At 49.9% G+C, this 23,857-nt stretch overlaps 1 protein-coding gene across 2 annotated transcripts; it reads right to left on the bottom strand.

Annotated features, from left to right (window-relative positions):
• Positions 1 to 218: 218 nt before the first annotated feature.
• On the bottom strand, positions 219 to 23,857 carry MICALL2 (MICAL like 2). 2 transcript variants are annotated; one of them, XM_051777127.1, is made up of 17 exons: positions 23,582 to 23,857; positions 17,996 to 18,044; positions 14,304 to 14,445; positions 12,190 to 12,350; positions 11,433 to 11,554; positions 10,389 to 11,060; positions 10,015 to 10,184; positions 9,072 to 9,147; positions 8,639 to 8,754; positions 7,965 to 8,114; positions 5,218 to 5,273; positions 4,589 to 4,712; positions 3,915 to 4,005; positions 3,485 to 3,558; positions 3,048 to 3,162; positions 2,074 to 2,120; positions 220 to 1,982 (listed from the first exon to the last, which is right to left on the bottom strand). In XM_051777127.1, exons 1-17 carry the CDS (start codon positions 23,722 to 23,724, stop codon positions 1,885 to 1,887), a joined length of 2,406 nt encoding a protein of 801 aa, XP_051633087.1. In that variant the 5' UTR covers positions 23,725 to 23,857; the 3' UTR covers positions 220 to 1,884. The 2 variants fall into 2 exon arrangements, with proteins under 2 accessions (XP_051633094.1, XP_051633087.1); XM_051777134.1 differs by lacking the exon at positions 14,304 to 14,445 and having other exon boundaries at positions 219 to 1,982; positions 23,582 to 23,674.

The following is a 23,857-nucleotide window of genomic DNA, read 5'->3' as shown; positions in this document are numbered from 1 at the left end:
TGGGTGAGCACAGGATAACACTGAGCAGAGTGTGGTGACAGAGCCTCCACCAGTGTTTTACCTGATGACACCACAGTTCTGCCATTTGTGTCACCGGTGCCACAGTGCAGCTCTGGCAGAACAAAGCTCTGCCTCTTGTCTGTCCCACATCCTGCTGGCCAGGGTGGGACCCCACAGGCTTTGGGATATGCATGATACTAAAGCAGCAAGGGGGTAAATAAACTTACCTGAGAGCTGGGGGTAGTTTGACACTTAAACAAAATCAGTGACAAACCCTTCGGTGCTGCTGCTCTCTCAGGACGTGCAGTTGGCCTGCAGGCTCTAGGCAGGGGAGCTGCTCCATCACAGCTATGCCAAGCCCCAGAGAGGGATTGTTAGTGCTCACAGCATCCAGAGCAGTCCATACCCAGTATCCCAAAATCACACTGGGATGCTAAGATTTGCTCCAGCAATTCTTTATTGGGCAAAAGCATATGCAGGTACGGGGTGTCCCATCACTTGTACATACATGGCACACACTGTGGGCACCAGGAACCCCCTCGGGCACCGGGTCCCACCCCGAGCACATCCCTGCCTGGGACGGAGAGTCCCACTGCCACCTCGTGGGAAAGGGACGCATCGCCTCTGCTCTGCCAGCGGCACAGCGGGAGCAAACCTCCTCCGTGCAAAATCCCTGGCCCTGCTGGGGAACAGGACCCGCAGAAACCTCAAAATACCTGGCTGGGAGGGAGGAGGGAAGTCCACGCATACCAGAGCTAGAGGCATCGTGAATTAATCTGATCTTTCCATGACTGTCTCCATCCTTGCTCCCCAGGTTGACTGGGAAGAGAGGGTGATAACACACAGGGCAGGTGCCTGGCTGCAGCCACTGGACTGAGGGAAGAGTAGAAAGACTCACTGCCAAGAGGCCAGGACCTGCTCCTACACTCCTGGTCTCACCCAGGTGATCCACAGCACCCCTTGAGGGCGCTGGCTGTCCAGGGACGGAGCCTCAGGCATTGAAATATTGGTCCCATGCAGAAGACTCATGGCTGAGGTAAACCTGCTAATTCCATTCTGCTCCCAGTTAGCACCAGGTTATTAAAAGAAGAGTTCTGTTCATTTTCATCAGGATGGGCCACAGACAATGAAAATCCTGCTTCAGTGTGCAGTCAGAGAAATAAGGTACCTACAAACCTCCCCCACAGAGGGAACAAAGCAGTGAGCAACCCCTCACGGCTTTGAGAAATCAGCCTACAGCAACTCCCAAGAGGAGGTCTGGAAACAAATCACTATTGCTGAAATTGCTGTGGGTCGAGGACATCCCACCCCACAGACACAGAGGTGGTTCTGCTCTCTGCTCTCCCCCACGCTGAGGGGGCTGCAGCTCCAGTCTGCACTGGTGTGATAATGGGGAGACCCTCAATCCTTCTTGCCCCACAGCATCTCCCTCTCTGCATGTCTGATGCTGGCCAAAGAGCCACAGCACAGGCAGGGAGGGAGGGACAATGGCCCTTCCACAGACCAGCAAAGCGTCCTGGGTGAAACCCTGGGTGACAGGAGTGGGGCACTGTGGGGTGCCATGCAGGGCCATACTCCTGCATTCAGGACTATAATGACCCAAGCACTGGATGGGCAAACTGAGCTCTGCCCTCCTGAGCTGCCAACAGGGCTAAAGGCAAAGAAGGAAAACAGTCTTAAAAGTCCATCTTCTGGGAAAGGTGTCCTTGGGCCCCATACCAGGGTCAAAGGGGATTCACACCATCCCTTTGGTCCTCAAACCTGCAGTCTCCATGTCAGGGAGCAGAGGAGCCTCAGCACAGTCCTGCACAGCTCCAGGAAAGCAGGACTGAAGGAAGGACCACACCTTTGATGGGCCTCTCTGAGCTGCTGGGCAAAGGAACATCACTCCTGAGCTTTACTCTTATTTTTCTGCTTCCATATTTTGGACAAGCGGAACTTGTTCTCTTTCCTCTTTGGCTCCTGGCTCTCAAAAGATCCATCTGCAGGAGAGGGAGTAGACACAGAGCAGGTTGATACCCACAGCTCCAGTGCCCCCCAGTGCTGCTCTGTAGGAGTACAAAGGGCCCTTACCCAACTTCTGGATCATGTCTGCCAACATCTGGTCCTCCTCTAGCTCCCTGAAATGGAACAGCACGGTATTAGAAAACTTTGCTGTGTTCATGACAAGGTGTTAGACACCAAAAACAACACAAAGACTGCTGTTATTCCCCCAGTGACTGCTGTTATTCCCCCAACCTCCACAGCATACCCTGAGAAGGGTGCAGGAAAAAACCCCCAACAGTTAGAGTCCTGGACATTAGCATACTGCATCTGCTTCCCTTGAAAGCAAGAGCCTGTGTGGGGATTTCCAGGCCTTCTCCCAGCTGGCCTGTGAATCATCCGAGTTCATGGAGTGGTGAGGCACCACCACACCCAAGGAGATGAATGAAGGCTGAGACACCAGTAGCCCAGGGTGCTATGGAGGTGCTCATTGCAATGGGGACAAGCACACTGCTATCACCTCCTTGGGCCTGGGCATTTCTAGAATCCAGAAGCTGGAGTTGGTGCCCTGAGGTCAGGAAATGGAGGCTGCTCTCAGCATCAGGAGGCACAAATCCAGCTACTTGACACAGCAGTCTTGCTTTGAACTTAGGAAGGATCCAGCTCTTGGCTACAGTTGTTCCTTCAGTTGCTGCAGCAGATGAACACATTCCTCGCTTCATGTTCCCAGAGTCTTCCTGCAGCTCCCATACTGCCTCCAGCCTACTCATCTCCAGCCTCTCCCTCTCTCCCCCCACCTTCTACATTTTCACAGCCCTTGTTCTAACAGCAGCTTTAGCTTGAGAGAACACTGAACAGGGCTGCAGTCCTGATCTCTTTCCAACAGCTGCCAAAGACGGCAGCATTTAGGGCAAGATGGTTGGTGACAGGTGACCACCCACCTCTCATGGAGCAGAAGTCTGGATTACAGCCATTCATCCATCCCTACAGCCTGGCCAGCAGCAGAAATATAATGAAAAGCATCCCTAGTGTTGGCTCATTTCCCACCATCCGAGGGCCCTCACCTGAGTCTGTCCTCATCCAGGCACTCCACAATGTTATTCCGATCATTGACCGTGTTTAGGTATGACTCCAGCAGCTCCTTCTCTCGCTCCTTCTCCCTGGTTGTCTTCAGTTCTTCTGCACAAGACAAGGAAAGCCCATCTCACAGCTACAGGTAGTACCTCCCCACTGTGCCTCCCCATTGCTCCACCAAGTCTAATTTTATTATCCTCACACTCAGGGGCGCATCCTACATTCCCTTGGAAAGCATAGGTGGGTTGGATGTTACAGGGAGTCTGCACCTGACAGCTCGACAGCACAGTCAGAGGACACCCCACAGTGCAAGTGCAATCCCAGGCAGTGCCATTCAGATCTGAAGAACATCCCAGGACTGGCACACGAAGTGAAGGGATCCACCCAGCCTGGGGCCAGCAGGACTCCCAGTGTGGCTGGTCCTTACCTGGCTTGCTCATGAGGCGTCGCAGTTCTGTCTCAATATTCCACTGCTGCTCTTCCAGCTCCTGCTGCTTCATCCTGGAAGGAATGACAGAAGTGATGAGCTCCTGCCCCGCCATGCCCCAGGGTTGGACCCTTCTCATACCATGCTAAAGTCCCAACCTGCATTGCCCACAACCTGGGCAGGGGCTGGTGGGTCAGAGGAAATCTTCCTCCATCACATTTGTGAAGTTTCCCTCCACACAAGCTCTTCACAGACCCTGGGTGCTCAAAGACACATCAGATAATACTGCTGGCAGTTCTCCCAGGGACATCCTCAACCCTCCTCATCCCACCAACTGGCACACTACTTTTTTGGGCTGCCACACTCCCTCCCATTCACTGCTCACAGGTGAAGTGCACAAGCAGACAGGTGAATTTCTGGTTGTACTCACTTGTACATCAGTTCTGATTCCTGTCTGAGCAACAGCTGTTTCTCATGGATCAGTTTGAACCAATCCACCATAAGGGCATCCTCGGACTCATCTGCAAAGGAGACAAAGGGCAAGATTCCAGAAGCTGCAGTTCAGCTCCCCTGGCTCAAACACACAGTCCCTTGAGAGAGAGCCTTGGATGAGTTATATGAGCCACAGCCAACCTCAAGTGACAACAGGTAAACTCCTGGGTACAAGGGATGCAGGTCACTCCCTGGGAATTCAAGGAAGCTGCTCATAGATACTCTGCTACAGGACACCCAAGCTCATCTTCCACATGGCTGCCTCAACTCTGCCCTTCTGCATGAACCCACTAAGCCCTGTGAAACCAGAGCCAGCCATGACAGCCAGCCTGGCTTGGGATCCAAAAGCCAGATCAATAGTGGAGTTCCACTCCCAAAACTCTCTGGTCCTCAACCAAATTAACACAAGACCTTGCTCAAAGCTGAGGTTATGAAACAGTCAGAGAAGGTTTAAAACTCCCAGGGCTTTATCTTTCCACACTAGGTACCTCTGGCAATCTGTTGTCTCACATGTACCCTGAGCTTTTAAAAATGGAGCCAAGAGTGCCCAGGGGTAGGACATGAGCCTCACACCTCCCCACCATGATAGAGCTGGCTCATGGTCTCCTTTACCTCCCTCGCAGGCACGCAGCTGCTTCTCCAGATCCACTCCTTTCAACTCCAGCTCATCCAGCTGCTTCTCAATGTCACACACCTTCTCCTGGATTTTATCCTCGGGGATGTAGTCTGGGTGCAGCTAGGAGAGTAAATGTAGGGCTGAATACAGCTCAGTGCCCTCAGAACCCCCTCTGAGGTCACAGCCCCAACAGAGATGGGAAGAAGCATAAGGAGCCCAAGTGCAGAACCACATCCTGCAAGAGCCAAGCCAGCAGAAGTGCAAAGCTGGCTGCTCACAACAGAGTGGTGGCCACTGCAACCCTACAGCACTGCAATACATTTGCTGTGAGTGATAACTCTACCCACATCTGTCAGTCCACAGAATTCTCCCTCCTTTGTTTGGGGACACAACGTCTGCCATAATTTTGTTTGGCTCTGTCTCATTCCAGCTTCTATTGTCTCCCTGCATAGGAGATAACCAGCAGCTTCTCCATCTTGTGTCTGCCCCAGAGCCTTTCACCCTTTTCCTGGGAATCCAAATAAACCCTCCCAGTAAGACAAACTTAGATATATCTGGGCAAGCACTCCAGAAGGATACCAAACAACCCCAGCCTGCTCCCCTCACACCTGGTTTACAGCCATACCTTGGTTGGGGACACCACTTGAGGCTCATATTTGCTTTTTGGAGCAGGGAGTTTAACTAGAAGGGAGAAAAAAAAATCAAACAAAGAACATCAAAACAACTTTTAAATAATTTTATGGCGTGGGGCAGTGCCTACACCAGCAGAGCACAACAGGTCCCAGCCATCCAACAGAGGTCACAGATGACACCCATGCATCTGCACACCTGACCAAGGTGAGAGGTGTCTCCTCACAGCCTGATTTACTCCTTGTGGCTTGTCACTCAGATACCCCTGCTGCTTTCAACCCCAGGGTACAGGCAGTCACCTAATTCAGGTGTGACTTTGGAACTTCCACCCAAGAATATTGACTTCCACATTCATTCACTACCTTGTTAAAACCCAAACATATTTATTGTGGCAAAACCCACCCCTTATTAAGCTTCCAGAGGAGAGCACAGAAAAGCTGGGTTACTGCCACAGGAAACACCAAGATATACTTTAAAATGTCCCTCTAGTGCTCTTTCGCAAGGAAGTATCAGTAAATATTGATGAAACAAAGATGGTCTAGGGTGCCTCAGCATAGGTCTCAGGAAACTAAGGTTCAATTCCTCTCACAAAACACTTCCTAGGTGAGAAGTCCCTTAGGCCCCACTACACAGCATTATTTAGGCCCTGGACACCTATTAAAATCAATCCTTAAGCAATATGTATTTGTTCCACTGTGCCTCAGCTTCCTCTGCCCAACTGTGCTGCAAGGATAACTACAGAAGAGTGTGAGGTATTTGGATACCCAAGGGGCTGGGCTGGATAATTACCACAGAGAGAGAACAGAGGCGTACGTGGATGATGTGATAACGAAGGAAAACTCTAATTTTCAAAAGAGCACAACTGTAAGAAAGGCAGCAGCAGTGCAGGCTCCACACACACAAGGAGAAAGACAGGACATGAGGGGAGCCTCATGAGAGTCTCTGGCAACTGAGGAAGAGCTCAAGGACAGCTCTCTAATTGCTCAGCCCTTGCTCTATCGCACTTTCTTAGAAAGAATGCAAAAGGAGAAGATGCTGGACGTGGCTGTGTTGTCCCTGAACTGTTGGCCTCTGTCCAGGGATCTCTTCCCTCTGGATGCTGCTGTTTTGCTGCCCTATAAACTACCTGTGACTCACACTTCTCTTAAAGATTCCTCCAAGAGGGACCCGGCCTGCCACGAGCTGTTTGCCTGAGCAACAATTCCCTCTCCCAGCTCAGCCCTTCATCTCCAGGCTCCTTCCAAGTGACCTCTGCAGCACCTCCAACCAAGGCAGAAAGCTGCACCAGTGATCATGAGAAGACCAAGGTCATTGGAGGGGAAGAACCAGTAAAATGACACTCTCTGACCATCTCAGGGTCTGATATCCCCTGATATCCTCAAGTTCTGGCTCTACAGACACAGGATGGGTTGGCTGCTTGCCAGCAAACTGGAAGTAGGACAGTTGGCAAGAAAACCGTGGGGCCTCCTTTCTCAACAGAAAACACCACCTACAACAAAGAAAATGAATGATCTGCAGAAATGCTCATCATCCACAGCCCCACACAACCACCAGGACTAAGGGCAGGAACAGCAGCTCTCTGAGTGCTGAGGTAAAACACCTACACAGAGGAGCAACAGTCTGCCCTTAATCCACAGTCTGCTCAGTGACAGCAGCAGCAGACCAGCCTTTCAGATGGCAGACTTGGATACAGATGAAAAGGGGGGGGAGATTGCTGGGAAAGTTTCCCAGAGTGGCACTCCCCAGTGGAAACATAAACCCTGGCCTCCTTATCTTAACAGCTGACTTCCTGGGAGAGACTAATGCTGAACTTTGTGGCTGAGCCTAAGGAAAAAAAGAGATGGAAAGTTTTAGGAAAATCATGGCAAAGGAGGTACACTAAACTTTTTAAAAAAAGACAACTGGAGTTTGAATGCTTTGTAGCTGTCAGAGGTCCTGGCTAAAGGACAATGCTGGAACCAGCTAACAAACCAAAGCATGAGGCCACCAAGCCATCGGGACCCATCCTGCTTGCTCCAAGGCAAACATCAGGGGCAGGGCTGAGCCATAGTGTGAGGATCTTCTGCTCCAGATAGATAAGACAGAGCTAGATGGGGTAAGGAAAGGGGTGGGAAAGAGCCTGAGCAAGCAGGACAGCAGCAAACATCAGGTTAGTTCCAGAAAATTTCATTAGCATAGTGGAGGGATATGATGGAGCAAGGACAACTGGGCAATGGAGGTGAAGCTGTGGTTGAGCAGGCAGGAGTAAGGAACTGGATTAAGAGTAGGGACAAACTGGTCAGAACTGGTCAAGACATCTTTGAAAGTCTAAGAAACAGCAGTCTTGGCTCCTGCTGCTGTGGGTCCTGCCAGCTGAAGTCTCTGGCTGACAGTTCTCTGCATTCCTTTTATTTCCCAAAGCCACTCAACTGAAGAGGAACAGAGACATCAAGTAGATCTCAGTTCCCCAAATTAGGAGATGGTCCTCTTCATAGCATTGAGTCTAAAGAATGACAGGGCAGTGACCTTGACAAATCCCTATTTTAATTTCTTCCTTTCCCACTGAATTCTCTGGCCTTGCCGCTTCCTGCTTTTAGGCCAAGCTGGCTAATAAAAATTAATTGCACAGATTTTCCCCTCATGACAACAGCCACAGGATTAGCCACAGAAAACTCGGGGACACATCTCCCATGGTGACCAGTCAGGCTGTTCCCTGACAGTGCAGAGGAGAGAGGGCTGTTCAGTAGGCAGAAGAGATCTTACTTGTAACAGTGCTTGTCTTCAACTGGTTGCCATGTTCCTCCTTCTTGGTAGAGCCCCCAGGATCTTTCCAGTCTTCTTTTGAATTCTGACAGCTCTTGATAAGATCTGAGCTGGGGATCAACAACTTCTTTACGAATCCACCAGAGGAAGCTGGATTAAGAAGCACAGAGAGGTTTTGGGTAAAAAATTTCAACCCTCATCTCATAAAAAATTCCTCTATTGCTCAATACCTCTGGGACTCACCACTAGCCAACTCCATTTCTAGTCCTAGTTCTCCTCTCTTCGTGATAATGTAGGGCATAAGCCCAAAGTAAACAGGGAAAAAGCACTGATTACAAGGCCAGAGTAAGAGAAGAGGAGAATAAACAGTTGGGAGAAGAACAGACAGTTGGGAAACATCACCAAGATTTCCCACCATTACATAATCACGCAAGAGAAAGTGAAATCTTGCTGACTGTCTCAAAGAATGGCACCCTGTGAAGACTGAGTCCCTCTCCTTGGGGTAAGATGGCTCTCCAAACAAAGGCACCAGGGCCAAAGCAGGTGCAGAGAGCAAAGATCCCTGAAAGCAAGGCACAGTCTCCACCAAGATGTTCTTCACATGTGCCTTGCAGCACTATTGCCTGTCCCCTGCCTGATTAGCAAAATGAAGGCAAAGCTTTTATCCTTCATACCAGAGTCCTGCTTTGCTGGTGGGACAACTAATGGACTTGGCTTTGTCTCCTTGTGTGCTGGGCTCCCTGTTCCCACCTGGGAGTTATCAGTAGGTTTCTTAGAGCCACCTTGGTCTCTGCAAAGAAGAAAGACAAAGGTAGGAAACCATCCCCCTTGCAGAATGGTTCACAAGAAGAGTTCTGGACATCCTGGGCTGGATCTCCATCTGGGATGGTCACACTTTTCTAATCAGAGTCCAGCAATTTGAAATATGCTTTCCCTCCCCAGAAATGAAAGCCTTTGTGTTTTTCATTAATTATTGAAAACAGAAGCACTAAAACACAGAAGCTCTTCCCTCCTATGTGCACACAGACCTGCAGCAACAAATACAGATGCAGGAATGGACATCCCCATTCACTTGTCACGGAGACCCTTCATCTCCAAGACACTCACTTGTTGGCTACAGGCTTCAGCCGAGATCTCCAGTCTGCTGGGCTCTCAGACTTGTCTTCACCAACATTCGTGCTTCCTGAAGAAAGGAACACAGCAACATAATATCAGATCCAATAAAAAGAAACAAGCCGGATTGGAGTCTCAGGAGAATCTTAGGAGATACACCATGCACTGGGGCAGATATTATGATGTTGCTGCAGCAAACCAGCACCAGCTCAACAAGTTTAACATGGATGGATTCAGATACAGTATGTAGTAAATAATCTCGGTGGCACTTTGTTCCTTTCAGTTCAAATTCCTTAAAACTGTGCATCTACAGAAACACAGACACAGAGTAAATGAACAGGCACGTTCAACAGCAATACAACACAAACAGCTCAGATCTCAGAGACCAAAGGCTGGGGCAGGGAGACAGACAAAAAAACCTCATAGGGCACAGCAAACTGCAGAGAGAGAGTGCTTCTGGCCCAAAAAAAGACAGCCACTTAGAGGTGCTTGAGACACTGGGAATCCCCAGAATATCATCCCTTGGCCCACTGCTCAGTCACCATGGTGGAAGCTTGGTTCAAAACAGACAAGGAGGCTGAGTAAGCCCCAACTGCAATCAAAACATTATCACAAAGTTCTGGCAAGGTCTCCCATCTGGGAAAGTCTACCTAAACCTCTGAAAGCCACCATGATCCCAACGTTTGATGACAGCAAGTACAACTTCAAATACCTGGAGGTCCTCAGAGCAGTGAAACTCACCAGTGCTAGAAGGAGAAACTGCACAGGGACAAATGGAGGTGTGTTGAGCCCCACAACTCTTGAGCCCCACAACCTTTATGTGATGGCACAGACAGAAAGTACAGGAGTCACGGACACATTTGCTGTGCTGGTCCAAGAGGAAGGCATAAAGCTGGCATGTTATGTCCAGGCAGAGCTGTCTGTGAATCATCCTCACCTTTGTTGCTTTTTGACTCTGGCTTGTGCAGAGAGTCAACGGGTTTGCTGGGAGCCTGGTTCTTGGGCAGAGGGTCTGTAGTCTTGTCCTGCTTTGGTGCTGTGTACCCTGTTTTGCCGGACTGTGCTTTTGGAGCTGGACTCTGAGAACTGGCGGGAGAAAACTTGCCACTGCAAAAAAGAACAGCCCAGTGAGTCTTTTTGAAGGGATAGACCTTTTTAGGTCTTTCCAAAGATTTGTATGTGTCCCTCTACATGTCTTTAAATCTGAGCCACAACAGCAGTCAGGACAAAGGGAAGAAAGATGCAAGGACTTCTCCAAATTATCCCAAGGAACATCTTAGCAGTAAAAAGAGAAAGATAAACAGTGCTTACCTGCTGGATGCTGAGGAGCCAGTGGAACTGAGTCCTCCTGGCCTGCTTGGAGAAGTGTTTGATCCAGCCAAAGCCTGCATAATATTGTTACGTGCCTGATCCTTCCCAGCATTCACTCGACTGACCTCAGCAGTGGTTTTGGCAGGGGCAGTTTTGTCAGGGCCATGAGGAGACTGGGCTTGTTTCTGAGTGTCAGAACTTTTATTGCTGGAGGACTCCAATGACCGAAAAAAATTTTCCCGGGCTTGCTGTGTTTTTGTTGTAGAGGTTGTCCAAGGAGGCCCTGCTGGGGTACCTCCATGGGGATCTGTTTTGTTCCCCAACGAGGTACCTTTGCAGTCATCTGATTTATTTACAGCTGAAGAGGACCATGGAGTATTTACACTTCTGAAGCCAGAGCTTCCATAAGATGAAACAGATGGCTTGGTTGAATTAGTGAGGCCTTCCTGGCTGGGTTTCTTCAACACCTGCTCTGGTTTCTTGGGTTCTGCTGCTTTCTGGAACACCCTGGCAGCAGTAGGGGATGGGGTACTCTCAGGTTTGTTCCCAGTGCTGTGGAGACCAAAGACCTGGACATTGTCTGGCTGCTGGTGGCTGGTACAGATGAATGTACCGGGCTCAGGCCCAGCTTTGTAGTTTCCAAGAAGAAGCAAGTTCCAACACTGCCTGCACCTGTGGATACAAAAGTATCAGAAAACATCCTCCAGAGGGCTGGGAGGCCACTGACACACAGCTGAGAGTGCAGGCACAACTCCCCCATCAGCACAGAGAGGGTGAAGGTACCACACTGGCAAGGAGAAGACCCTGTGTGCACATTCCTCAGGCACCAGAGCAGGAGCTGTTCATAGCACAGCCTCAAGTAGGAAAGGTGTGGATGAAAACAGAGCTGTGCAGAGAGTTTCCCTTATGCACAGGTCAAGAGCAAGCCCGCGTTGTCTCCACTTTGTAAAAAATGTTCCACACCACTCTCTGCAGTCCCAAAAGATCCAGGCTGCCCCTCTGCGACCCACAGGGCTGTGCCCCAGCTTTGATGAGCTGCTGTACCTGAAGCAGTTCCTGTGATAGAGCTTCCCATCGACCAAGTAGCGCTGCACCAGGTGCACATGTTTCCCACAGATCCCACAGCTGCTGCTGGGGACATTCCCGCTCTCTGCCAGGACCCTTTTCTGTGGGGAGAGGCAGTGGGTGAGCAGGCAGCACCATGGCCCCACGTACAGCTACAAATCTCCCAGGCAGACAAGCATTTGGCATGCACAGAGGGCAGAGAAGTGATGTCCAGGAAATCCCTGCTCCCTACAGCCAGTGGAATGGCCCTCAGAAGGACAGAGTATGGGGAATATGTTCCCACAAAGCCAGAGGACCAGGGTGTCCTGTCTGCCTCTAGGAAAATGAAGTGCAAAGGTCTCCAATCTAAATTAGCTGGGAAAAGGCTTCCCCCTTATTCTGCCCTGTTTTCATCCCTACTCTGCCTTGAAACTGTTTCCAAGAATTGAATCAATGTTTTCTAGCAAAAATAACACATCCTGTTAAAAATCTCCATCCCCAATATCTAGGAACAGCATATCCATCTCCTAAGACAACCATGTCCTGTTCACCACTAGATGAGCCCCAGGTGGCTGATGGTTTTCCAGTGACTCCCACCTCAACCTGTGCAGTACCCAGACCTCTGGATTAAATCCCTCATAGTGAGCAGAAAATTTAGGCTAAGTCCTTACTACTAGGAGCCTTGAACTAGCCTAATACTCTATATCTCACTGAACAGATTTAAGCTATAAACAACACCCAAAACCACATTTCTTACTGTGGTAACTGGGGAGGTTTCCTTTGGCTTAGCTCTGGCTGGTGGGTGGGCAGGAGGCAGTTTTGGTGGCACTGGCTTAGGAGGCTCTGGAACAGTTTTCTTCCCAGGATGCTGCTCCGGAGGTTCAGAGGAAGGACGCTTGATTCCAGCCATGCCTCCAACTGGAAGAATAGGAGAAGGGAAGATTTTAAGGGAACATAAGGAAAACTCATGGGTTTAGGAGTAATTCTATAAAGAGTGCCATAGTGGTGCTGACTTGCCACAAGCAGCCTGAAAACACTCAATTCTCTTTGCAGATGAAATAAAACGCCTCAAAATTCACTACGGGTGGAGAAAAGAGAATCTCCAACACACTTCAGTCAAGCAAGGAACGATGCCCTGTGCCCTCAGAAGTGTAGGGAGACTTCCCTGGGAAATGAGGCTTCATGCCAAGTTTTTACAGACAGGACCCCCCCCCAACTGTCTCACGGGGATGTTATTTTTGCACCAATTCCTATTCTGAATGAGATGTCTCTGTGCTCCTTGTGGGATATTTGAGCCACAGCTTCACTTCGAGAGCGACCAATTGAGTGGGCACCCATCTGAAAAGAGATTATACCCTTCTCAGTAAACACAGAGAGAGTCTGGGCAGGGAGCAGAGAGGGAGCCCAGTTCCCAGCAGTCTCCCCTCAAGAAAGCCAGCTATCCAAATAAACACCCAGGGCTCCCACCACAGTGACCAGGGGACGGGTGACAGCTGATCCAGTAAACAGTTCAGGCTTGGGCTGCCCCCTCACTTCCCACTTGTGCCATTTATTGAATTCCCAAAGCCCAGCACAATGATGGGTGGCTTCAGCTCTGTTCTTCCATAAATGCACAACCTCAGTAAAATCTTGCCTGCTCCCCCTCTCTGTCCTCCTGCATCCTGCTTATTTCCTGGCCCTGCCGGAACCCATTCAAAGGGCATGGCTGTGATTCTGTGACTCTTCTTGGTGTCAGAGGGCACATTCCAGGCTGGGCTCACTTTCAGACACACACATTCACCCCAGCAGCAGGAATGTAACCAAAGTGTTTTGTGGGACACGAGAGAGTATAAAAATGTGCTGTGCTTGATGATGTGGTAGGCAAGATGCTGAGGGGGAGGGAGCAAAGACCCCAACCTGACCCAGATTCTCACCACTTGGCACAAACACGATGGAATCTGTTTGACTTCAATCAGAATGCTTTTCAAACAAGAAATAAAAAATGGAGAGGGAAGAGGGAAGAAGTTGTGGAGGGAGACAAAAAGCATACTTAAATGTGTAAAGAGATGGAGAAGGGGGAAGAGTTTAGACATTAAGGTCAACTCTGAGTGAACTGTGCTTTCTTTCCAAGATGTAGGACATTTTCACTACATATCTCTCCATTTACAGTCACCTTAACAAGTTAAGTAATTCATGTCCCACTTTCTAAAGTTTCCTCTGGAGGAACCTGTGAAATTGGTTTATCATATTATTTCATTTTGGATGAGCTTAAAGCCAAATATAAACCAAGACTACAATAATGCTCCTGCGAGCCCAGATAAACTCTCCAGTACGTGAATATAATGCCTTGGCAGCTCTGTGGCCTGTTTTATGTTTGACAGAATTGCTACCACAATTATGCCAGTTAAGGCGATAATTTCCTTCTTCCTTCCATCATTAATGCTGTGCTGTACAAGCACTGCCACTGACGTTGTTACATTGGCACAGCCCCACAGACAAGCTCAGCCTTGTTTGACTCCATGTTCTCACCAGCCCTCCAGTGTGGCAAAGACTGGAACAGGGCTGGAGGTGCTCGAGAAAGGAAAGCTGAAGTAGGGACCATGGAGAGGAACCTCCAGTGCTCCTGTCTGGCTGGACCATACAAATTTTTAGACTGTGTTTTAAATTTTAAGGCAGCAGTTTTAAAGACAAGACATGGCCCTGTACACTTCCAAAAGCACTGGTGCAACTGTGGCTGGTGTGCAAAGAGTTCAGGTCCCCCACTGAAATAGTTCTGGAACCAAAAAGGCCTCTATGCAGTCTATTTTGCTTTTCCAAGCCTGTTAGGAGGCAAGGGAAAGCACGAAATGAAGCTCTGATCCTTCCCATCCCTCCAGGGAATATGGTACTTACTAGGAGACCGTCCATGGAAGTAGTTATAATACTGGGAAACATAGGTGAGGATGCTCAGCCTGTCTGGTACCTTCAGAGCAACCATATCCTCTGCATCCAGCAAGGCTGGGATCCCCAGCTCCTCCTCCGCCACTCGAAATGCCTGGAGAAGGAAGGGGAAAAAAAAAAAAAAAAGGGTCTTGTCCAGCCCAGACAGCAGAGCTGCTTCTCATCAGAAGTAAGAAACTGCACTGCAAACAGCCCCACTCAAATAATAACTGTACAGGGGAACAGCTGCACCAGTTTAACTCCTACATTGTACGGCCGGAACCAACGGAGTCGTGGCTTCCAGCCACCGCCTTGAGAAATCCAGGCAGGGAGCCAAAAATCTGGCCTGGCAAGCTGGCCATAGCTCACTGCACAGGAACTCACCTGGGCTTCCCCTGCTCTTCCTCCAGCCTGCCTCTGTCTGGAAGTGCACAGCTGCAGAGAGCCAGGCCTGGCAGAAGGGAATGTGTCAGTCCAGGCTGGCAGACTCGTTTCCAGGCTTCCAGCCCAACCTGGAGCGCTCCCCAATTAACGGTGGGCTGGTAGGTGCTTGCAGGCAGCTTTCATATCCAAGTGTTGTGCAAATGTTAAAGCTTCCTCTCTACTACTGTCTGCTCTCACCCATCTGAAAATGGGAAATCTTGGGCTGCAGGAGGGACCCCTCTCTCCCAGACCAGAAAGGGGGAAGAGAGGCGTAATGCAGGAGAATTCCTGATACCTAGCTCCCTTCCAGCTTAACTGTTTCCATGCTACCTAGCATGTATTTGGGGCAAATATTCCTCTTTGTGGTGCTCTCTGCTTTGAAACTGCAGGATCAAAGTCAGGTAAAGGAGGCAAAAGCCATTTTCTTTTGCCTCTGAACAAGAGACCTTATTAGAGGACTAAAAAGAAATTGGAACATCCATGAAGCAACTTTGCCCTCACTCAACTCAGTGTAACGCTTTTACCAAGGACTTTCTCCAGCCTTGTTCCTTCCCAGCTTATAGGAAAAAATCCTTTCCCTCCCTCTTTGGAGCATGCCCTTTGAAATGCCAACACAGCAAAGCAAAACAGCACTTGCAGGACCAGAGGCACAAAGAAGGCTACTGTTGAAGCCCACAGTGAAGGGGTTAACAAAAGACTTGAATATATTAAAACCCTCCGAATCTGACCTCTGGCACGGACACACACAGTGTTGGTGTACAAGCCAACCACTCCTGCTTAGAAGAAACAAACAGACACTATTTTTCAGCAAGATAATTACCATTTTTTTCCATTGGGTATCCTAGTAAAAATGTAACAGAGCTGACATTAAAAATGCTTTCAGCCAGTTACCTCCGTCTGTGTCATCCCAGCTGCCAGCCCAGTCTGGCACTTTCCTGTCTTGTAAACTGATATTTAATGTATTCTTTGGAGTGTTCCCCATTCCTGGCTGCACAACTGGTCTGACCAGTGGAGTTTTCTTGCTGGACATTCCTGGTGTGCAGAAAAGTGGGAACATAGGTCATGCCACCTCCTGCCACACTGTGCCACAGGTCAGACAATGCAACAGGCACAGAACAAGGGCAAGGGCTGCCTGGACCACGAAGAGGAGGGTGTTCTATGCACACAACAGGTTTGGCCAGAACCAGGTGAGCAATGCAGAGAGCAGCACTAGGATGTGGTGTCCCATGTGCCTACAGCATCCTCATATTCCTGGCAACTGCTCTTGGCTGGAAATCCAACAGAATCACCACCTAACAGGGTCCAGCTGCCCTTCTCCTCTACCTACCCGCCCAGGTAGAGGAGCAAAAAGAAAGAAGCAACACATTATTTCTGCATTGTGCTTTTCATCAGTGCAGCTCCAAGTGCTTTCCAAGGGAGGGAAGCACCACTGCTGCCTCATCTATGCAAAGTGGGAAAGTGATACACTCGAGGCCACTTGAGCCAGCCTGGCACAGCCTCCTTCTGACACAGGCTCTATCTGCTGCACCACACCACCATCCACCAGCACTGAAAGAGCTGGATCCAAAGCCTCTAGAAACCTTTCTCCTCTTTATGTATTTTTGAAATCTTTAACAAAAATTGCCACCAACTGAAATTTTTCTAGGGCTTGGGATTGTTTTTTTGGCACTTGAGAAGTGACACATTCTTCCTTGGCAGAAGACCTTATATGGTAAATCGCAGCTCAAACAAGCCTTTTTCACTTGCATAATACAGCCCCTGAAAAGAAGTTTTTGAATGGTGAGGCATCAAGGAGAGTCTGGACAACAGCAGAGAAATCAGACCCACTCGTATCCCAAGGGCAGTCAGAGCAAGAAAGTGTAGGAGCTAGGATGGAGAGTAGTCTGATGGGGGAGGCCAGCCCAGGAGAGAACAGGGAGATGGAGGCTCAATCCCACTGAGGGCAGAGCCAAAGCAGCAGGATACCAACAGTTAAAATGCAACTTAGTCAAGTCATCCTACAGCAGGTGGAAAAAAGAAGAGAGAGCAAAACAAAGGACATAAAAGAAACCAAGAAGGGGGGGGGGACACACACACAGACTGTGACAAAGGAGGGGAGTAAGTCTTTATGAGAGGCACAAAGAAGCTTTTCATTAATAAAAGCAGCGGAGGCAGCTCGTACAGCTCATTTCCCAGAGACAGGCAGAGCCAAGACCATCAGCCCAGCCAGGGAAGGAGCAACACTCAGGGCTCCAGAGAACCCCAGTCAGGATGCCCGTCCATGGCAAAGGGGCCTTGATGTCTTCCCACTTCCAAACCTCCAGGGCAAAACACATGGTCTGAATCTCACCTCGAAGAGAAGAACAGGCAGGGCTGAACCCCAGAGTGGGACTAACTGCTCACACACTGCAGCACCAGCTCGGGAGAGGGGCTCTATCACAGGCACTGTGGGTGAGGCCAGGGATAAAGGGGAGCAGAAGCAAAGGAGCCAGGGAGGGACAAGTTCAGCTCTCCCAGCAGCAAGAACCACTTCACCTCAGCTCACTGTGTCAGAGGATATCAATCCTCCAGCCCAGACAACAGTAAGCTGCCATGGTTCGTTCACATCCCAAGCTCCTGCCAAGCAGCCATGAAGCTGTGTGGAATGATGCCAAGGGAAGAGAAGTATTATAATCCATCACCTCTCTTTTTGTGATGGAGAAAGGGAGGGGAAAATCCTTCCTTGGGTTACTAAGCCCATGCTTGAATCCAGTGCAGGAGGGGGTTGGCCTGTGTAACTTCTACTTTCTTCATGGAAAGAACATGAGAAACTCCAGTGCCATGCTGCAGTGAAGTGTCCAGGCAGGATCAGGTTTTAGGATGTCTCCACCTTGACTCCCTGTACCAGGAAGGAACCAAAGTGGGGGGATACTCCCTGTGCTTCCTCTCTCACACCAGCAACCTCCCAGCTCCTGCTCTCTCCCTCAGGAGCATCACACACTCAACATGTCTATGTTTTGACCTCTAGCATCTCTCTCTGAGTTCCTGCTGCCACCAGAAACAGCCCAGCAAAGAAGTGTGAACAGTCTTATGGTGATTTCAAGCAGCCAACCAGTCTGGACATTACTGTTCAAATGAGAAGGTTAGGAGGTGCAGAATAAGGCAAAGGGTTTGAATACAGCACACTTGGCACACAGTGTCTGCAGGGTTTCTGTTGCTAAATCACACAAGCAAGGTGTCAGGTTACAGACTAAACCAAAAGTAAAACATCAGAAGTTACTTACCAACTTGTTGTTCTCATACACATTTTCTTTACTAAGGGAGTTGAAATTTCTGAAATACAGAAAGAAGAGAAAAATCTCAGGCTGGTGTTGCAGAGCAAACTGTTTCACTTCCAGCTTCTCAAAGAATTACTGTTTGCAAGCTACAAGCCAAAGCCAACAATTCCTTTCCGTTGTCCCCAGATATCATCTCCCTCTTCCCCTCTCCCCAGGTTTGCTCTCCCCATCTCTGGTCCAGCCCAGATGCCATTCTCTCTGCACTGTGCTGCGAACTCAGAACCTGGGACCTGTCAGGACAGGGATGAAAGCACAGAGAAGAATGAGTTTGTGCTACTGAAAGTAGAGCCACAGTGTGTTTCCCTCGCCCATAGCAGAACGTGTCCCTGGCTTAGGAAACAGCCACAATCAGCCTTGTTTTAAACTGACAGCCACTTGCTAAATTGTGACTACAAAACTGGCTGTTGGCTGGCAGCCCTGCTCTCCAACACTGCTCCCTCCTGCCCAGGCAAGCGGGCGGGGTCAATTCCCTGCCGATAACCCCGTTTCACTTTACAATCCTTGTGTCTGCTGGCAAAGAGCTGAGCGAGAGGCTGATATCCGAGAGGAAACTCTCCTCACTGATAAACTGAAAAGGCTACAGCACCAACTTTGCATGTTCTGCACTTCTGCACTTTCTACCCGGTGTGGACCTACCCTGTGAGCCAGCCCCTCACCTGCGAGAGGAGCCAGGGTAACAGTGACAGCCGGGGCAAAGCCGGCTCACTGCGACCTATTCATGAGACAAACACATGATCTGTACCGCAGCACGGGAACTTTTTCCACCGCTTGCAACAGCAAGGAGCAAGCCAGGTCCTTTATCTGCTTAGTACAGAAGGTGGAGCATTACATCATAAATAAGAGAGGCACCTTCAGCAGGTTTGCTCATCATGCCACAGCTTATGCCTCCTCCCCGCTTCCCACATCCGGTACTGCTACGTGGGATAAGGAGGGAAAGAATGACAGATAAGACCCAAAGGTCTAACTCCCCCAAGGAGCACGTAAAGAAAAGGCACATCCCACTCTAAATCACAGACTCTTTCCTGTGCAAAATCAAAGGGAATTGAGGAGGTTTTTCTTCAAGCAGTGCTCCTGCCCAGAGATTTCCCTTCCCTGAGACAATGGATTAAAAAGAGCAACAAAAATAATCAAAAGCCAAAAAAGTTTCAGTGAAACAATAGATATGATCATCCTGGTTGAGTCAGGCGAGAAAAATGTCTTTTTCTAAGAACCAGCTGAAGGAAGTGATTGCACTGCTCTGCCTCACTCCCAGTTCTGTTCCCAAATAGTCTCTGTAGCAGGAAAATGAATGAAAACACCTGCAAGAGCAAAGAGGAGCTCCTGCTTCCTTGGTCATGCTGACACTTAAAGCATAACACGCTGGAATTACTATTTACTGTCAGTTAATATCCTTCAACCATGCTGAATGCTGTTTGCTGTGATGGTGTGTGCACTGCCTGGCATGGAGCAGAGACCTAAAAACCCCAATCTTTTCAATGTGAATGTCTCAAATCCCCTTCTATTCCTCGAAAGAGACTGCAAACAATCAGGTTATTTGGTCATTTCAAGAGTCTCCTGATGTCTCAGCATCACTCCTTCCCTGGATATTCAGGTGAACTGCTTACATATAATATTTCTTTTGGAAATTGATCTTGCTGGTGCATCTCCTATCTTGGAGTATCAAAGCTCTCTGGACCAATGTAATCCTAAGACAGTAAAGCTAATACAAACAGAGAAGTAGGAGTTCTCCACTGAGAAAACACAGGCAACTGAATTAACTGGAAGAGGTGAAAAATATAAACGTGACCCAAGAGAAGGCCTCCAGTGCTGGAAACAAATCAGAGTGGATTTCACTAGCACAGGAATAAAGGCGAAGTTTTTAGCTCCCCAAAAAAATCCTTCCCTTAGCAAAAGAGTGGCTGTGTATTTCTCAGGTCCACAAATCTCCGTGACCACCCACTGCTCCAGCTGCAAACATGCCACAGTCCTCTGCAAGCACATGTGCTTCCATAGGAGGAATCTCTGCTGCTGCTACTGCAAGCACTAACTTGATTGGAAACTTGACCTTGGAGCAGACTGAGAAAAAAAAGTAAAACCCAGAGCCATGATGGCACCAAAAAAGTTTCTGCTTCTTGGCTCTTTTGTGCTGTTTTCTCCATAGACAATGAGACATGAGCAGTCAAAAGGATCACTGAGAAAGAGCGAGGTGCCCTTTGCCAGCTCACAGTCCTTGGACAGGGGGCTCAAATCCATTGTGCCCTGCTGGGAACAGGACCTCCCAGCTGCGCTCCTTCTGGAGGTGCAAACACTTGGGGGAAAGGGACAGGCTGGGAATCCCAGGTGGAAGATGTCCCCCTTCCACACTCCTGCTCATCCTCCTCTCAGGAACTCTGCTCCGCCCTGCTGTGCTCTTGCTGGCAGCTGCAGTGTGCTGCTGGGGTGACCGACAACAGACAAGGCTCCCTGACCCCCAAACCATCCTCCCCACACCTGCACCTGTCACACAATCCACAAACCCACAAAGCCAAGCAGGAGGCTCTGCTTCACCCCAGCCTCTTGCTAAGGACATGGAAACTGCAGGCAACCCATCCTCAGCAGGGTCAGGACCCTCCCTGCCCACACTGGTGACCTCAGCCTCATCCTGCCCCACTGAGCTGACAGTGACCTGGGAAATGCTGCTGAAGGAAAGGGCACTCACTGCTGCTCAGCTGCCAAGAGGGATTTCACAACCAGCCCATTCACCAGCCTGCAGTCTGTGAAAGAGCAAGATCCCAGATGAAGAGAAGGTTCTTAATCAAAACCTTTCCTTGACATCTGGCATTAATATCTGAGTGAGCGTGCACAGCTCCCCTGCCTCTTCTAACTCACTTATCAGGCCAAGGTCACTAAAACCGTGGCTGGAGCTTGCACAACCACCACCACCACACATGGCAGCTGCTGTGCTTAGTCTCCCACCAGGCTGCCACGAGGCTTCATGTCCCTCTGAATAGAGGAGTCTCAGGACTCCACAATCATCCCAGAAAACAGGCTGGGACCTGCCTGACACAGCGTGTGTGCCTGGCTGGGGCTGGCTATGAAGCACTCCTCAGCTGGGACGAAAAAAATGAATTTCCATGGTAAATCAGCATGCATCTTCCCTCCCCCTGAGCATCCTTGTATGAGTGGGAAGTGAGTGGGAAATGCATTTCTAATTTTACACAGCCTGCCCTGTTCACTGATAACACACAAACCAACATCAGCTAAGTTCTGGAGAAGTTACCCTAGTATTTTGTTTTCCATCAAGAAAACAGGAAGGGAGGAGAGACCCCCGCCAGCCTGTCATCTGAGCCACATATCCCACAAGAGAAGCCTGTGATTATGTCCATGTTTTGCAATCACTTGAAGTTTTCCTGGTAATTTCTCAGGCTCCTGCAAGGAGAAATCCCCTGCACTCAGCCCAAGAATGTCATTTATATAAACCAAGACAGAAAACACACTGTTGCAAAACTCTGATGCCGTGACTAAATTGTTCCGCAAGCAATTTATACAGCAGAGCTGCTGCAAGCACACCAAGAGCTCCAAACACCAATTACCCTTTCCTAGTTTTATATTCAGTCTGACAGTCTTAATCTTTAACAGGGATCTTTGCTAGAAGCAAGGGCAGGAGCCCAGGATGAGCCCCTGGGAAGCAGGAGTGACAAGCCACATGTGCACCCAGCTGCATTTCTCTGCTGGTGTCTCCTGCACCAAGAACAGTCAGAGAAGCTTTTACAGACATAAGGACAGTCTGCACAAGTATTCTGCTCCAGGATCCAACACATGACACCTGGCAGCCCTGGCCAACAGCCACTTGAAAGTGTAATTTCTTTCCAGCAGGACTTTGCCCAGCAAGGATACACCTGGTGCTTTCCTGTATTACAGCACTGACACTGAGGAGGGAGGTCACAGATAAAAGCTTCTCCTACTTTAACCTCCAGGCAGTCCTTGCAGAGCTGGTCCAAGTCAGAAAGAGCTTCTGTAAGGTCCTGAATAAAGTCAGGCAGAGTGTCCATCATAAAAGAAAATGAATGGGAACAGAGAGATGCCACGAGGAACATCTTCCTTCTTCAGCACAGAAGAATATATTTAAGATATTTCTATCCACAACCCTTGCTGCACAGTTCAAGGATTATAAACAACCCACTAAACTGGGCAATGGGATTGTTCCAGTTCTCAAGTTGCTGAGCCCCTGTGTTCAGCCATGCTCCATGGGCCAGCGACAGTCTGCCAGGAAGCAGCCACAGCCCCCCTACGAGCCCCTCCTGGCCACCTCAACTTTTCTGCCCTGGCATTTTGTATTTTTGGGACTGTGAATCAAAGGAAGGAAAGGAAATATCTGGAGTCACATGGACATGACAGCATGTCAGGAAGTCACACACAGCAACACCCTGGTGACTGGCCCAAGCACTGGGGACAACACAGAAAGCGTGCCTGAGGCTCCTGCACTAACCTCCTGCTGCCCAGGCCTGCTCCAGCCTCTTTTCAAGTTTCAACACAACAGAGGAGAGAAAACAGGAGGAGACCTTCTCTTGGGTTCCACCAGAAGCGAGATACCCATAAGAGGGATCTCTGCACACAAACCCATGTGGCAGGCTGTCCTGGGAGCGTGAGGAAAAAGGCAGAATACATGGGACAGGAGGAAAACTGCAGTAAAGACCACCCAACCTGTTCCTCTACCTGCTGGACACATCTGACCAGGAGAGACCTAATGCTTCAAACAATACACCTGGGCATGCTTTGAGCTGCTCCCTTGCCTTTACCTACCCCTTCAATTCCCCCATCTAAAAGTCCAAAGAACCCAGGAGTAAAAACAAAACCAAAAGAAAAACCAATTATGAAGCAGGATCTGTGACCCCCTTTTGTTAACATTTGGGCAGGGACAGTTCAAAACCCTCAGGGCATGGAAAGCACTTTAACTTCCCACAGGCAGAGCTCTAGATGGGAAAAACAAGGATGTGCAGGAATAGAGCGGCTGTCGGGCCCTGCCCCTTTACTGCATTTTGTTTAAATAGCCCTCGCCTCCCGACTCCTGAGCGCTGCCGTCGGGCTGAGCGAGGAGAGCCCAGCCAGAGCAAACACAACAGCAAAGAAGGAAACGCTCCCTCAAAGATCGGTGCCTGAACTTGTTTTGCAATGGAAAGGACACATTTAAAACATTTATAACTCAGCCACAGATGGAAGAAAAGGGAAAAAGGGAAAATATAGGTGGGGGGGGGGGGAAGCGCATGTAGGCAGAGGGAGAGCAGAGCTTTTCTCCTGGAGATTTTGAGCGTGGGTGTGAGCAGATTGCTGCTGGTGGGTGATGTGCGTACAGGGAAGGCAAGAGCCCAGGGACCGGGGTCCACAGCTCGATGGACGGCGGGATGACCACAGCCTGGTGAGGGGTCCTGGGCAGATGGAGGATGCCGGGTTTGCAGCCCGATGGACGGCGGGGTGGCCGCAGCCCGGCGAGGGTCCCCGGCCACGAGTGGGGGGTCCCAGCCCCGCCGAGCCGGCAGCCGCAGCGCGGACCTCGACGCCCAGCCAGGTACTCACATGAGGTCGGGGCGGTGCCGGTGCAGGATGGCGCAAAAGGCGAGGCCGTCGCGGAACGAGGTGGTCATGTTGGTGATGCTGACATCGCGGTAGCCCTCGCACTGCTGCCGGCACCAGAGCTGCAGGTTCTGGATGGCGGCCATGGCCCCGGCGGGCGCCGCGGGGCTCGGCAGGGCCGGGCAGGGCTGCGGACCCTCCGCCCCAGCCGTGCCCAGCCCGGCCGGAGCTGCCGGCGGGGGGCGGCCGGACCGGCCGGGAGGAGGCGGGGAAAGGGGC

This window comes from Manacus candei, unplaced genomic scaffold (genome assembly GCF_025592945.1).
Source record: "Manacus candei isolate 608988 ecotype Guabito, Panama unplaced genomic scaffold, ASM2559294v1 h1tg000002l, whole genome shotgun sequence".
In the NCBI taxonomy this organism is placed as follows: domain Eukaryota; kingdom Metazoa; phylum Chordata; class Aves; order Passeriformes; family Pipridae; genus Manacus; species Manacus candei.
The sequence above is the reverse complement of the archived record's forward strand: the minus strand, read 5'-3'. Positions and strand labels throughout refer to the sequence as shown.